General features: G+C 36.5%; 3 protein-coding genes across 5 annotated transcripts in view; 1 reads left to right on the forward strand and 2 right to left on the reverse strand.

The window, feature by feature from the left end:
* Window positions 1-3,027, reverse strand: part of LOC664201 (uncharacterized) — a 105,594-nt gene extending 102,567 nt beyond the window's left edge. Inside the window, exons 1-2 of one of the 3 annotated variants that reach the window (XM_015982190.2) lie at window positions 2,746-3,027; window positions 2,229-2,399 (exon numbers count right to left, since the gene is read on the reverse strand). In XM_015982190.2, coding sequence (XP_015837676.1) covers window positions 2,229-2,295 — 67 coding nt within the window. In that variant the 5' untranslated portion in view covers window positions 2,296-2,399; window positions 2,746-3,027. Of the gene's footprint in view, window positions 1-2,228 lie in introns of all 3 variants that reach the window. The other 2 variants (XM_015982189.2, XM_015982191.2) reach the window with 2 other exon arrangements.
* A 3,841-nt stretch (window positions 3,028-6,868) lies between these two features.
* Window positions 6,869-8,638, forward strand: LOC664208 (sodium channel protein Nach). The gene is given in 11 exon segments (XM_064355950.1): window positions 6,869-6,960; window positions 7,013-7,191; window positions 7,193-7,374; window positions 7,420-7,550; window positions 7,601-7,698; window positions 7,743-7,846; window positions 7,891-8,083; window positions 8,132-8,185; window positions 8,238-8,346; window positions 8,398-8,495; window positions 8,541-8,638. Coding segments are annotated over 11 exon segments (1,338 nt in total).
* On the reverse strand, window positions 8,367-10,832 carry LOC100141813 (retinoid-inducible serine carboxypeptidase). Its single transcript, XM_064355696.1, is given in 10 exon segments — window positions 8,367-8,708; window positions 8,758-8,912; window positions 9,108-9,185; window positions 9,236-9,385; window positions 9,435-9,621; window positions 9,723-9,836; window positions 9,892-10,038; window positions 10,041-10,225; window positions 10,279-10,422; window positions 10,472-10,832. Coding segments are annotated over 10 exon segments (1,278 nt in total). The 5' UTR covers window positions 10,524-10,832; the 3' UTR covers window positions 8,367-8,642.
* Between the last annotated feature and the right edge of the window lie 1,290 nt (window positions 10,833-12,122).

The following is a 12,122-nucleotide window of genomic DNA, read 5'->3' on the forward strand; positions in this document are numbered from 1 at the left end:
CTTCACCTCCACTCACACCTCTCCCATATACACTTTTAGGTCAGATTTGAGATAGGATCGGGCGGTAAATTGAACTGATTTCGAAGAATTTGTTTGAAAATGTACCGTTTAGTGTAGTAATAAAGACAAACATAAAGAGAACCACAAGCAATTTCGAGTTGGTTATTAAAACGACCGCTTGTTTTCCTCAGCTGGGGTCCACTTGATATGAAAACATTGTTCCATTTAGACGATGAATAAAGATGTGCAATATCAACACACAGCATTTGCAAAAATAAAAACGCCAGAATGAGCAACGGAATGATCAAGGATTTATTGTAATTTTGCCGAACATAACAAATATAACAATAACTTTCTCTAGCTGTTTACGAGGCATTCTTATGAATTATTGAAGAATTTAAAGACGTGGTTGATATAAATTCCGCGATTTTAACTGTTTGAATAATTTACACTGAAACTTTTTTCAGTTTGCAAGAGATATTCGCGTTCTCAAGAGAAATTCGAATATTCGGTTCCCCACTCGATGTTATGTAAATAAAATTCTCGCAGGCACATCCTCAAAATGTCTTCTCCTTCATGAACCATCAGCGCTTTTTTACTCCATCTCAACAATTGATCAGGGACGTAATTGCTAAATAAACCCTCCATACTGTCTGATCGTTATAATTAGGCCCTCAACGTTTAATTAGCGACACAAAGAAGACAAGGGTAAGCTTAATCGATAGCGTAATCGAATAAATAAACTCCTAGACTAATTATTTAATTAATAACAAGCTCAGGCCGGCTTCAGGCAAATTTTATTTTGGTGGATATTTTCAATAATTTTACCTCGGGCGTGTTTTCCTTGTATGATTTTTTAGAAAAAATGTTTTTCCCGGCTTGTTTTCCCAAAGAGTTTTTCTTCCTCGGGGGCACCTGTTTAACGCCACTGCTTGACTTTTTACAAAGCAACTGTGTCTCATCTCTGCCGGAGTTTTACCACAACCGTCAGATTTATTTCATATAAAACTCTCTCGGCTATTCGGATTTGGATTTTATTTTTTTACTTTATTATGTCTCGATGATTCACTATTTTTTATACCCACGAGTACCTTTTTTCATCGCAGTTTTATTGAACCAAACATAAAAGATTTGGGTTGTGTTTTCAATAATGTCGGGATTGACGATTGGCCTTTGTAATGAAATAGAAATTTATTTTTGGAGGGTTTTAAACAAGCGGGATTTTGAGGTGAACTAAAGCAACTCCAAAACAAACGTAATTCAATATATTTTACTCAAATAATAAAAAATGCAGCGTTTCCATAAAATGTTAGTTTTATTTGAATGTAAAGTACGTCTGGAGTATTAAAAATGTTCGTAAATCTTTTACAACTATGTCCAGGCATAGCCTATTATTACTCCCTCTGTTTATGGGAGAAATTTATGAAGCTTGGAATTATATGAGAACCCAGGGCCTGTTTCCATGTTGTTATATGTTCATGATAATAGATATGGAGTTGTCAGGACACAAACTTTAACGATTTTATCAATCAAAGTCATTTCCCAAATTACATTGAACCGGAAAAACCTTTTAATACCAAACATCAAAAAATCTAAATATCGCCAAGATCAAAGAAGAGTCAGCATAATTGCGAATAATTCTCAATAAAATCAATAGTAATTGTAAAATCAACCTCTCCATACACTTGAAACATTTTTATTATCCGCAACTTTCTTCTCCTTTGATCTCAAACGAAATATTTCGTCTTATTTTTTCGCTTAGGGTTTTAACTTCTATTTAAAATATTTTTATTCAAAGCAATTTTTGATGCCAACCATTCGATACGACATAATTTGCATTCAAGAGACCCTTTTTCAGTGCGACGCGTTTTTCCCCAACCCCCGGCTAAAAAGCAAACTGAATGTCTCTCAAATTAAATGAATACATTTTTATACTTACCTTTTTTCATGGAACGGTTGAAACTTGTCTCATAAGCGTCACGTCTCTAAACGCTCCTAATTTAGTTATGCTAACATTTAATTAAGCTTGGACAAGTCTCTATGGCGCACCTAACTCTAATCTCAAATTTCGTTGGAGAACAAAATGGACATTTTAGCGAAACTGCGCGGTTTTGATTAATGCCAACTATTATCTCCTCCAAGCACGTATTAACATGGTGAATTATTATGCCCGTATCTGTTCACGTTTTCCGAAAATAAATAGTATCGAAGTCGAAAAAATTACTCACCGAAAACGCTGAAATCGGCAAACAATGTAACGAAGAGCAGGATACTCCTTGTTATGAAATATGCCATTATGAAAGTTCTTTGGGTATCGGGAAAGTTTATTAATTCACTGGAGGAGACACTACTTTGAAGTTTGTTTGGCGAAAGTAAAAAAACACTTCACATTAAGCGTCCTCGCGGCACAAATATTTCATTCGTCGTTGGAACGAAATTAATAATTCCAATAATTGCGAGTTTTGAGTTTAATTATATTAGGATTGTTTCAGCTGACCAGACCGGTTCGCAATAACATTTAATTACGTTAGACGAATGCAACAATTTTTTTAATTCGAAAATTGAAACGTAATTTATGAGAAACCGCATGCCATATCCAGCGATCAATCCTATTATGAATATTAAAAAATCTATTATTGGCACAGCGATGCTAGTGACAAGCGATCAATCAACTTATTTCCAATTATGCGAAAATTCGGCCGAATTTGCGGCTGGCTGAAACAAATTACGACGGTCCCAACTTACGGAAACTTCGGCGGAGAGGACTTTACCCGTCTGAGGGACTATTTGCCATCACTTAACCGGCCCTCTCCATTTTCCGTTCAGTGAGATTTTCTCAAATTACAGCCGAAAAGTGGTCGCATTTACGTCGAGTCCGGCGTGTGTGAGAATTGAGAGCGCGCCAGCGTTTGTCATTACTTGCCGAAAACTGAAGTTGCGAAGAGATACAGCACAGATTTTCCGGACGCAGCAGCGCTGTCTAACGGGGAAATTCGGTACTGGACCAAATCATTGGCGGTCCACGCAGCATCACGTGCTTCCGGAGACTCCGGGAGGGCTCCGTGCGGCTGCATTTTTGTGTACGATGCTCGCTGGAGTGGCACCACGTGGATTTTATTGCCCAAAAAACAGCGCGGGTGTTTCGCGTGAAGAGCAGAGATTGCGAATACACATCGGCCTTATTGAGTTTACGCATAGGCAACCAGGGCGAAGGGTAATGGGAAAAATTTAATAAAATAGAAATTGTGTCTAGTTGCGAAACACCCGAGCAATAAACGGAGAGGACAACTGCGTGGAAATTTGTCTCAAATGGAATAAAAGTGGGCGAAAAAATTACAACACTATATTCAAAATAATATCAACTAGAAGAGAAAATGTTTCAGCGACCCACTAGTTGACCTTTCCAGCGCAAACAAGAAGGGTCAAGCTTCTAGTGGGCATGTTATGCAAAAGTTCTTGAACAAACTTGCAGCTTGCAAATATGTATGATGAAACCGTATCATGTTAAGTACAAATAAAACCAAAAAATAGAGCGGTGTAGAACGTCGATTTTTCCAACCAGCTGCAGCCATAAAGTGTAAGGTGATATTTGACATTCTTAATCCGAAATGACTGCAACAACTGCAATTCTGTACCCACGTCACATAGAGTCACTTAGGTCAAATTATCTTATTCTGCTTAACTTAAACGTGACAGAAGTCATTCTGCCGCCACTACAACTTTATAAACTTAGCAGAAGCGAGAAAGATGGGGCCTCCAGAGTCGTAATTACAATATTTGTTTGGTGTCACGTGAATCACGAAACGAACACTAATTAATAATAATGACACCACCGAAATTGCTTCATAGTGGGAATTACATTGTAATTGAAACATTACGTTTTAAGGTCAATAAGGGCGCAGAATGGGGTACGAAACCGATCCGAAACTTACAATATGCTTGTTTGTTAATCACCGATTCAGATTACAAAACCATTGATTTTCAAATCAACAAAGTTTGTCTAAATAATCGCACTACCCTAAATAAACTTGAAGCTCCTTAATATTCCTCGCCAAGTCTAATGCTCACGAAAGGGTTACTTCCAATAAAAAATAACAATTTCGTTTCACCGGCGTTTCAAAACACAAACTGAAATAAACACAATGGGTTTGTTGATCAGTTTTAGGTGCACATAATATTTGCGTTGCTCGCCACGCCACGTCCTTAAATATTTGCTTTTGATTGCAGGAGTAACCCTTTGTAGCTAACTGTATTTAGCTAACACCTCCTCCTATGTACATACTGCAATGTACTGATTCTTCTGTCTCATAAGCAACGATTTTAATGTCTACATCAGATTTTCTCATAGAAAGCATTAAATCACTTTCAAGGGATCCTCCAATTTCATCTGCATAAAGCAGATCTTTTCGTAATCATTCACCCATAAATCTTTAGGTTGTGTGTGGTCCTTTGAAATCGTGGTTTTACCTTAGCGACTATTGACAAGTAATAGTCATTCATCGCTTCTGTCCGCCAAATTAAAAATGCTTTTCTGCAAAATTTTCTTTCCCGGATTGTTTAAGTTTAATTCATATTTCTGGTCCGCTAACAAACTTGGAAACTAGTCATAGCACTTTGCTGTAACTAGTCTGTATCTTAAACTTTGGTGTAATAATATAGTCTCTTGTCGACCTAGCTGACAATCAATCTAGAGAAACAATAAACCCTTTCCCTTAAACCCTAATTAATCTTACACAACTATTTTCTTATGCTACAAGATGACTACATAAGTGCTTTAACGCCCCATAATTTGCTATGTCTACTAAATCAGATTTGTTGCGTGATTAGCACTTTTTACTGCCAATACACAGAATTTACAGAAAAACACTACGATACTAATTAGGCTTTAAAGCCACTTCCCACCAGCACTCAAGCTAATTAACGAAATTTAAAATTTCTTAGGTTATTTGACAAACAGGCGTATATCATCAAATCTTTGTACACATACAAATGGAATTTAACATTGCGTATAATTGGATAATTTAATTATAAACTTCTCCAGTTTCTCACAAGCTCTTCCAATGTTCTCTCGCGTTCTATTATCTTTAAGCTTCCATATGCAAGTTGCAATGTTATTAGAGATTGCTGACATTTTCTGTTTACAAGCAAACTGTCTCCTAATTAACTTGCCACACTTTTCCAATAAGTTCGCAACAAGGTTATTGATTTTTATTGCATTTATGAGCAGTAACAAGAGCTCGGAAAGAACACAAGCTTTATGGATTTCTATGTTTCCAATATTCCATTGTTCTCACCATTTGGGTAAATCAATTTTTTCACAAACAGCAAATACACTCGGAAATAGGTTTGGAGCAGGTTTGTCAAGCGGTGCAGAATGCGAATTGTGTTAGACAAGAACAGGGCAAATTCATGGAATTCTGTTCTGTATTAAGCCCTAAAAGAAAGCATTGAATCCGGGCGTGGATGTTGCGTGGCGTAAAAGGACGGCGTTTTCCGAATGGCGTGGTATACAATAGACCGCATCTGTACCCAACATATGAAGCAAACTTTGAAGTATTTCCTTAGTATTATAAACTTTAAATGGTTTTTCATTGGTTTTGGGTAAGTGTCACCACAGCGCGGTGCATTTGACACGTCCGCAATTTCTTTCGGAGCCATCCAGCAAGTGCAGACTTTAAGCGAAGCCGCAACAGTTTCGAAACAAACACTCGAAAATTGCCTGCAGAAATGTGCTGGTAATTTCCAACCGATTATTGCGAAAAAGGGTGTCGCGCTAAATTGTTGTCGAGCTGCCACTTGTGTCTTCTCATAAGATATTTGCTTTTAAATCGGCCGTATCTTGTGTGTGCGAGAGCGAGTGTTTTGTTATATTCTCGGGGGTGGAATCGCCGAAAGGAAGGCGTTACAGTTAAAATATGAGCCGGAGCTGCACTGTTATACGGATGTGCTGCAAAATTTTGACGCTTTTGTCTACAACAAAGTGTCTTAAATTATCTCATTTGTCTGCAACAAAGACCAACTTTAACACTTAACTCTGAGTTTTATTATTGCGACTCAAAGGCGCGCAAAAATCACAACATGTGCTGATCTGCGAAGCTGCCGACGGCGCGATAACCATCCAGTTAAGGAAGTTTAAGCATTGACAAGTCGCTGATTAAGTTAGTGGGAGCATATTCACTGTACACGTTTTATTGAAACGTGATTAGGACTTCTATTCAAAGTTTGACGCGTAAACAATCTCTGAATTTCAATTTATTAAGTCTGCTTGAGCAAAAATATTCATTAACATTGCAAGTAACTAATCAAACTTTCCCAGTTATTGAGCACACTGACGCTGTAACGAAATGAAACCTTAAATTTATTTCAGATGTCAGCCGAGATTAATGCTGCTGAGACTTCAGCGGATGCATTCTAATTCAACTTATTATTTCAGAGACTCAACGTAACACCAAAGGGTTATTTACCATGACGACTATACCAAAAAAACAAGAAGCAATTATGAAATATTAAAGGCGTTAAAAACTGGTTGACAGTTTTTTAATTAATACGGTAGTTTTCCTATTTTTTATTGAACAACTTCAATTTTACCAAAACTATTTAACGTGTTATTACTTCAGTCATGCTGAGAGAATATTAGAAATTTAATGCTCGTAATGGAGATCAATAAAATGCGAGCCCATAATAATAGTTTACCATTTGAAATTATCTGCTCTATTACAACAATGAAGCCAGATCAGGTCGAATTACATTAGATGCCTATCTAATTTTACTATTTGAATAAATCATTGATAATGTACTTTGCTTGCCTGCGCTGATATTATCCGGTTCAGATATTGAATATTCCGCGAGAAGTCGTAGCCCTGTGACAATGATCCTGTCCAGATTAAAATATTACGGAAAAAACACAACTCTGCACGGGCTAAAATACGTAGCCGACGAAAAGAGACGTCCCGTGATAAGGTAACACCCGGCAGTTGCATTGCTGACCAAATAAGTGTGTAATTTAAAACAGATTGACCTGGATAGCAATTTTTATCTTGAGCTTTTATGGTATGATATTAGTCTTCAAAGCTTCGTATAAATCATACACCGAGAACGCCATCAGTTTCGTCACAGAAACCGCTTACTTAAACTGGAACACTTCTTTTCCAGCTGTCACACTTTGCGAAATTACCAGTTCGGAAGTGGCCTGGAACGGGTAAGCAAATCTTCCGATTAATAATCGAAATAAAAAGCGAGTCCAGGGATAAGGAAGAGGCCGAGGCCGTCCAGCAGTTTATTGCAGATTTGATATTTTTTACCGGCAGCTGCTATTCTTGTCACACACCGTGTAGCATTTGTGAGGAATTGGACTTCGGTGATATTGTTGAAAAAGTACAAACTCCAACTTGTGTTGAATTACTCTAGTGATTATTTCAGTTCCGAAAGAAGTGTTCGCAGCTTTTATCAAAATGTAAATGGAATGAAACCCCTTTTGATTGCTGTGAGAAATTCCTGCCGCTGGAGACTGAATATGGAATATGCTATTCATTCAATTCTCTCCACACAAAGTGCAGCTGAAGATTGAAATAAATCAGTTTGATTAATTAATTATTTCCAGAAAGCCGTCTCAACATGCTTCGGACTTTTATTTCTTTTCGAACAGAAAGACGGGCCCCGGAGCGCTGTTTATACAAACTATAGAGGATGTTAGGGTCCGTATTTGAAAAATTATTTAAGATGCCTTTAAAGTTTTTTGTAAGTGCAGTTATATTTCCACGCTCGAGAGGATGTTCCTTTTATAAATTCGGATCCCGACCAACGAAAGGACGTCATGCTGGGAGAAACTTACAATATTTCTATAAATGTAGGTCATCATTAAAATACAGTTGACTTTACAGCCATTTTTAGATAATAGAAATAGAAAATGACGAGAACGTGAAGCTTTTACCGGTCGAAAAGCGCAAATGCAGATTTCCTGAAGAAAAACCGGGCGATTTAATTGTTCACGACTATTACAGTTATTCGACTTGTGTTGTGCAATGCCATGCTGACGCCCATATCGATTTGTGCAACTGCACCCATCATCTGATGCCTGTTTTAAGTCTGTTTTCACCTCTAGATATTTTCAATTAATATCAAAACTTTCCAGACAAGGAAAAATACTGCGACATCGAGGGTTTGAAGTGTTTAACTGACAACTTTGGTAACGAGCAAGCAAATTATGAAGGTAGATGTTCAAACATTTCACATTTTAGAGACAGTAAATAGACTTCATGCCAAAGGATTTGACAAGCCGGGATTAGTTTGTGATTGCCTGCCGTCTTGCATTGAGCCCGAATATAAAGTTGTGGCAGATACAAAAGGGTAAGTAGAAAATACTCCCATAAAATCTTGCTCTTTATTGCTACTTTTCAGAGTTAAAAGTTCCCATGGTGAGATTTTTATTAACTTGCAGTCATTACCGACATCACGTTTTAAACGTATTGTTGTAAGGACTACGATGGACTTAGTAGGTAAGTCAGGTCCTCTTCGTACAACACAATTTACAAGAACTTTAGTATCAATTGGAGGAACAGCAGGACTGTTCATTGGGGCGTCTATTCTAAGCATCGTTGAAACAATTTACCTACTTTGCCTAAGACGGAGCATTGAATAATCATTTACAAATCATCCAATATCTCCTTGCGCAAGATTTCATTCATTGCAAGCAAATTATCTGCAGGCACCTAAAAGCACAATAAAGGTGAACAAGACTTCAAGAAATCTTGAACTTACACTATGTCCAGCCCTGAAAACTACATAAAACACTAAATTATCAACCCTCTTGGAGTACCCTTCAATTACATCATTTATTTTAAACACGGTCTCGTTCTGAGTTGACCACTTTTCTTTCCCTGTCCAGTTTAAATCGTCTAACCAAGTCACCGTGCCTAAATTTAATAATATAATTAATCCTCTGATGCCTTAATTAAATTCTTGACAGGATTGCAATTTTTTAGAATTTCCCGATTAATTAGTATCTGATCAAGTTTTCGGAAAAAGCCTACAGCGGTTTTACTTTAGAACTTTAAATGCTTTCAATTCATTTTAGAAAATAATACCTCCCTCAATAAAAAATAATTTACCTGCGGTATTTACTATGAAGTCAAGCATTCCGTTATAAACAAGAACTTTTACGTCAGTTGTGTTAAGAATCGTCTCAACTGCAAACAAAATTAAGCAAAATAAATATTCAGAATATTTTCTGCCTCACTTTTGTCCGTGACACTTTTCAGTACATCTCCTTTTATGGAATTGTAGACGTCTGAGTTGTACTCCCAATAAACGTCTGCTGTAATGTTTAGTTTGTCTTTGACTTTACTATTCATGACATGTTCCAACGTGCTTGTAATTTTTTGAAAGTCTTAAAATTGTTTTGATATTATTCAAACAGTTGATTAAATTTTACCAACCGGTCATCCAAGTCGCGTTAATTTTGCGCACAATGTTATGGAAATCCACATTCAGAATGAGATCCAACTCGTTCAGGATGTTGTCATAAATATCCGATGCCTCCTCATACGCCTCTTTGTTAATTAAAACTTGAATTTGTTTAGTCAATTCATCAATTCGTGCGGAAACCCGCTTATTGACTAATCCCTTTTGAAGCACAGAATTCAATTATAAAGAATATCAAATAAATTACAAGACTTTGGCGGATTACCTTAGTTAACATTTCATTACTATTAAAAATTGCTTACCAAATGAAAGGCTATAGCAGCGTAGTTACTTATGTAACTGATCGGAGATATGAAAGCGCCGCCCAGCGCAAGTGCTTTCAAATTGCACAAAGTTAAATTTTCAAATTTTTCCTTCTGTTAACGGGTTAATCAATAATTAAGTTAAGTGATTACATTCACAATGCTAAACCTGTTTCAATCTGTAAACAAATTCAGTTGCCATTTTTCCGCCGTATGATTCCCCAAAAACGTAAAGAGGCACATTTTTAAATTCCGGATGCGTCTCGTCGAGAAAAATTTTCAAGAAATTGTATAAATCCTCAGCGGTTTCGCCTCCATGCCTCCATTAGTGACCATTCTAGTCTCATTGTCGGAAATGTAGCTGAACCCCACCCCCACTGGATTATCAATAAACAAAACATTAAAATTTTCGATAAATGACCCCTCCCGCCCCTGAAAATTCGCGTCAAGAGGGCCTATTTCGAGAAAATTCCCAAAACCGCTGGCTGGCATTCCAGGCCCGCCTAGGAAAAGCTATATTTAATGGCTTGCTAATTGTAGCACTTTATGGGCTCACCTTGCAGCCAAATGATTAATGATCTGTCAGTGTAATTGGAAACATTATTATACGTGGTGTAATACAACCACCAAAACATATGGGCATTTGGACGCACCGTTATGTAACCCCAGTCTTGGTCAGAGCCCCCGACCCCTTCACGACCTGTCACCACAACGATTTAATTGGCGATAATTGTAAATGCTTTTGTCACCTTCGCACGGAATGGAAACGAACACCAGGAGGACAATACACACAGGAGACATTTTTTACTGAATGTGGGACAATAGGTGTGGGTCGAAAAAGAGGAAGTTTGTGCTAGATTGTAAACTTAATTGACACTTATCTCAATTTACCTCTTAAACTTGGCGGTTTTATTTCTTATTTTTGTTACAGTAGGTACTTATAATATACTCGTATACTCGAACCAAACTTGTATTTATTTAAACTTAATAACTTCCTGCCGAGCTTTTCTGCTTTGGAAAGTTTGTGCCAAAAGATCAACTATAACTATAACTTACCCGAAGTTGCTAGTTTCTTTAAAGCGTCTCAATCGGTGAATGCAAGTCCTTGGCTGACGGACTCCGGTACTGGTAAGTACATTATTCAGCTTTTAGAATTAAACGTTTTAAAAGTAAATTACAAAGTTCTGTTCCATATATTTGGTAAAAATGTTTTTCCATTAAAAACAATTTTTCCTCAATTTTTTCACTGTTTGTTTTCTTTTTTTTTTATTTTCAGTTGTACTTCCGTATGTCATCGCTCTTCTATTTTGAGATAAATGTGGTATAAAAAATAATGCGCATATGAAGGCAGTAGTAACATCAAACAAACAGTGCATTGTGCAGTTAGATCAAACAAAACTGGACACACACATAAACGAATAAGTACAATATTGTACTTTAATAGGTCCGCGTAATTGCAACAACTAGACGTATAATTAATTATGTCGATACTATTATTAATTGCTCCATGTAGTTCTAATTATTTCCCTCATTACACGTAGTGTTTAAATGCAATAAAACTTAATAAAAGTGAATGATACAGTTATGAAAGGGAATATGTATCAGAGTAATTTCAGCAAGGAGTAGCTTTAGTGTGTCGTTATAGGTAAGAGAATAGAGCCATTCGGCACTGCCAATTTGTCGCAGGCCATTACGCCTTTGAGGCAATTTACCGGCGAGACGATTTAACGTCCGCCGGTCCTAACTACATATTCACTTTTGGCCCGAATTTAAAATTTTGGTTTTTTACACTCCAACAGTTTGGTGTACGACCCATAGTTCCCACATTTTCTATTTTATTGGTTTAATTAAGAAGTTTAATAAAAATTATAAACTTTAAATCATGTTGCTTTGACAACATGAATGAAAATTATTTAAGCTATTAGTGCTGCTACAGTTAACTTGTAGAATAATGCGAGTGATTACCTAGATGCATGCGTCGTAATTTCTATTGGAACTAGACGTCCTATCACAGATGGTTGTTTCATTCGACAACTGTAATGTGTTGAGAACGTAAATTGAATAAAAAAAATCAGACGCTTGAGGTTATTATTATAATAAAAATTGTTTATCCCACTTCTTATATCATCCATTAGAAGAACGTCTTTAAGCCGTTTTTTAAAGTCAAACCATTTGTAGTGTTATTATCGACATAATAGCAATAATAGTATAATAATTACCTTAATGTGATTAAAAGATTGAAATGTTTACAATGTGTAAGTTAATTAGTTATTCTACTCGTGGGACATTAATAACATTAAGCGGATCGATAAATAAATACACAAAATCAATGTATTTACAAAACAATGTTTAATCACGTAATGACAACAAAAGCTGGTTAATTAATAGATAAATGGGCAT

The sequence above is a fragment of the Tribolium castaneum genome, chromosome 3 (genome assembly GCF_031307605.1).
Source record: "Tribolium castaneum strain GA2 chromosome 3, icTriCast1.1, whole genome shotgun sequence".
NCBI classification, from domain to species: Eukaryota; Metazoa; Arthropoda; class Insecta; order Coleoptera; family Tenebrionidae; genus Tribolium; species Tribolium castaneum.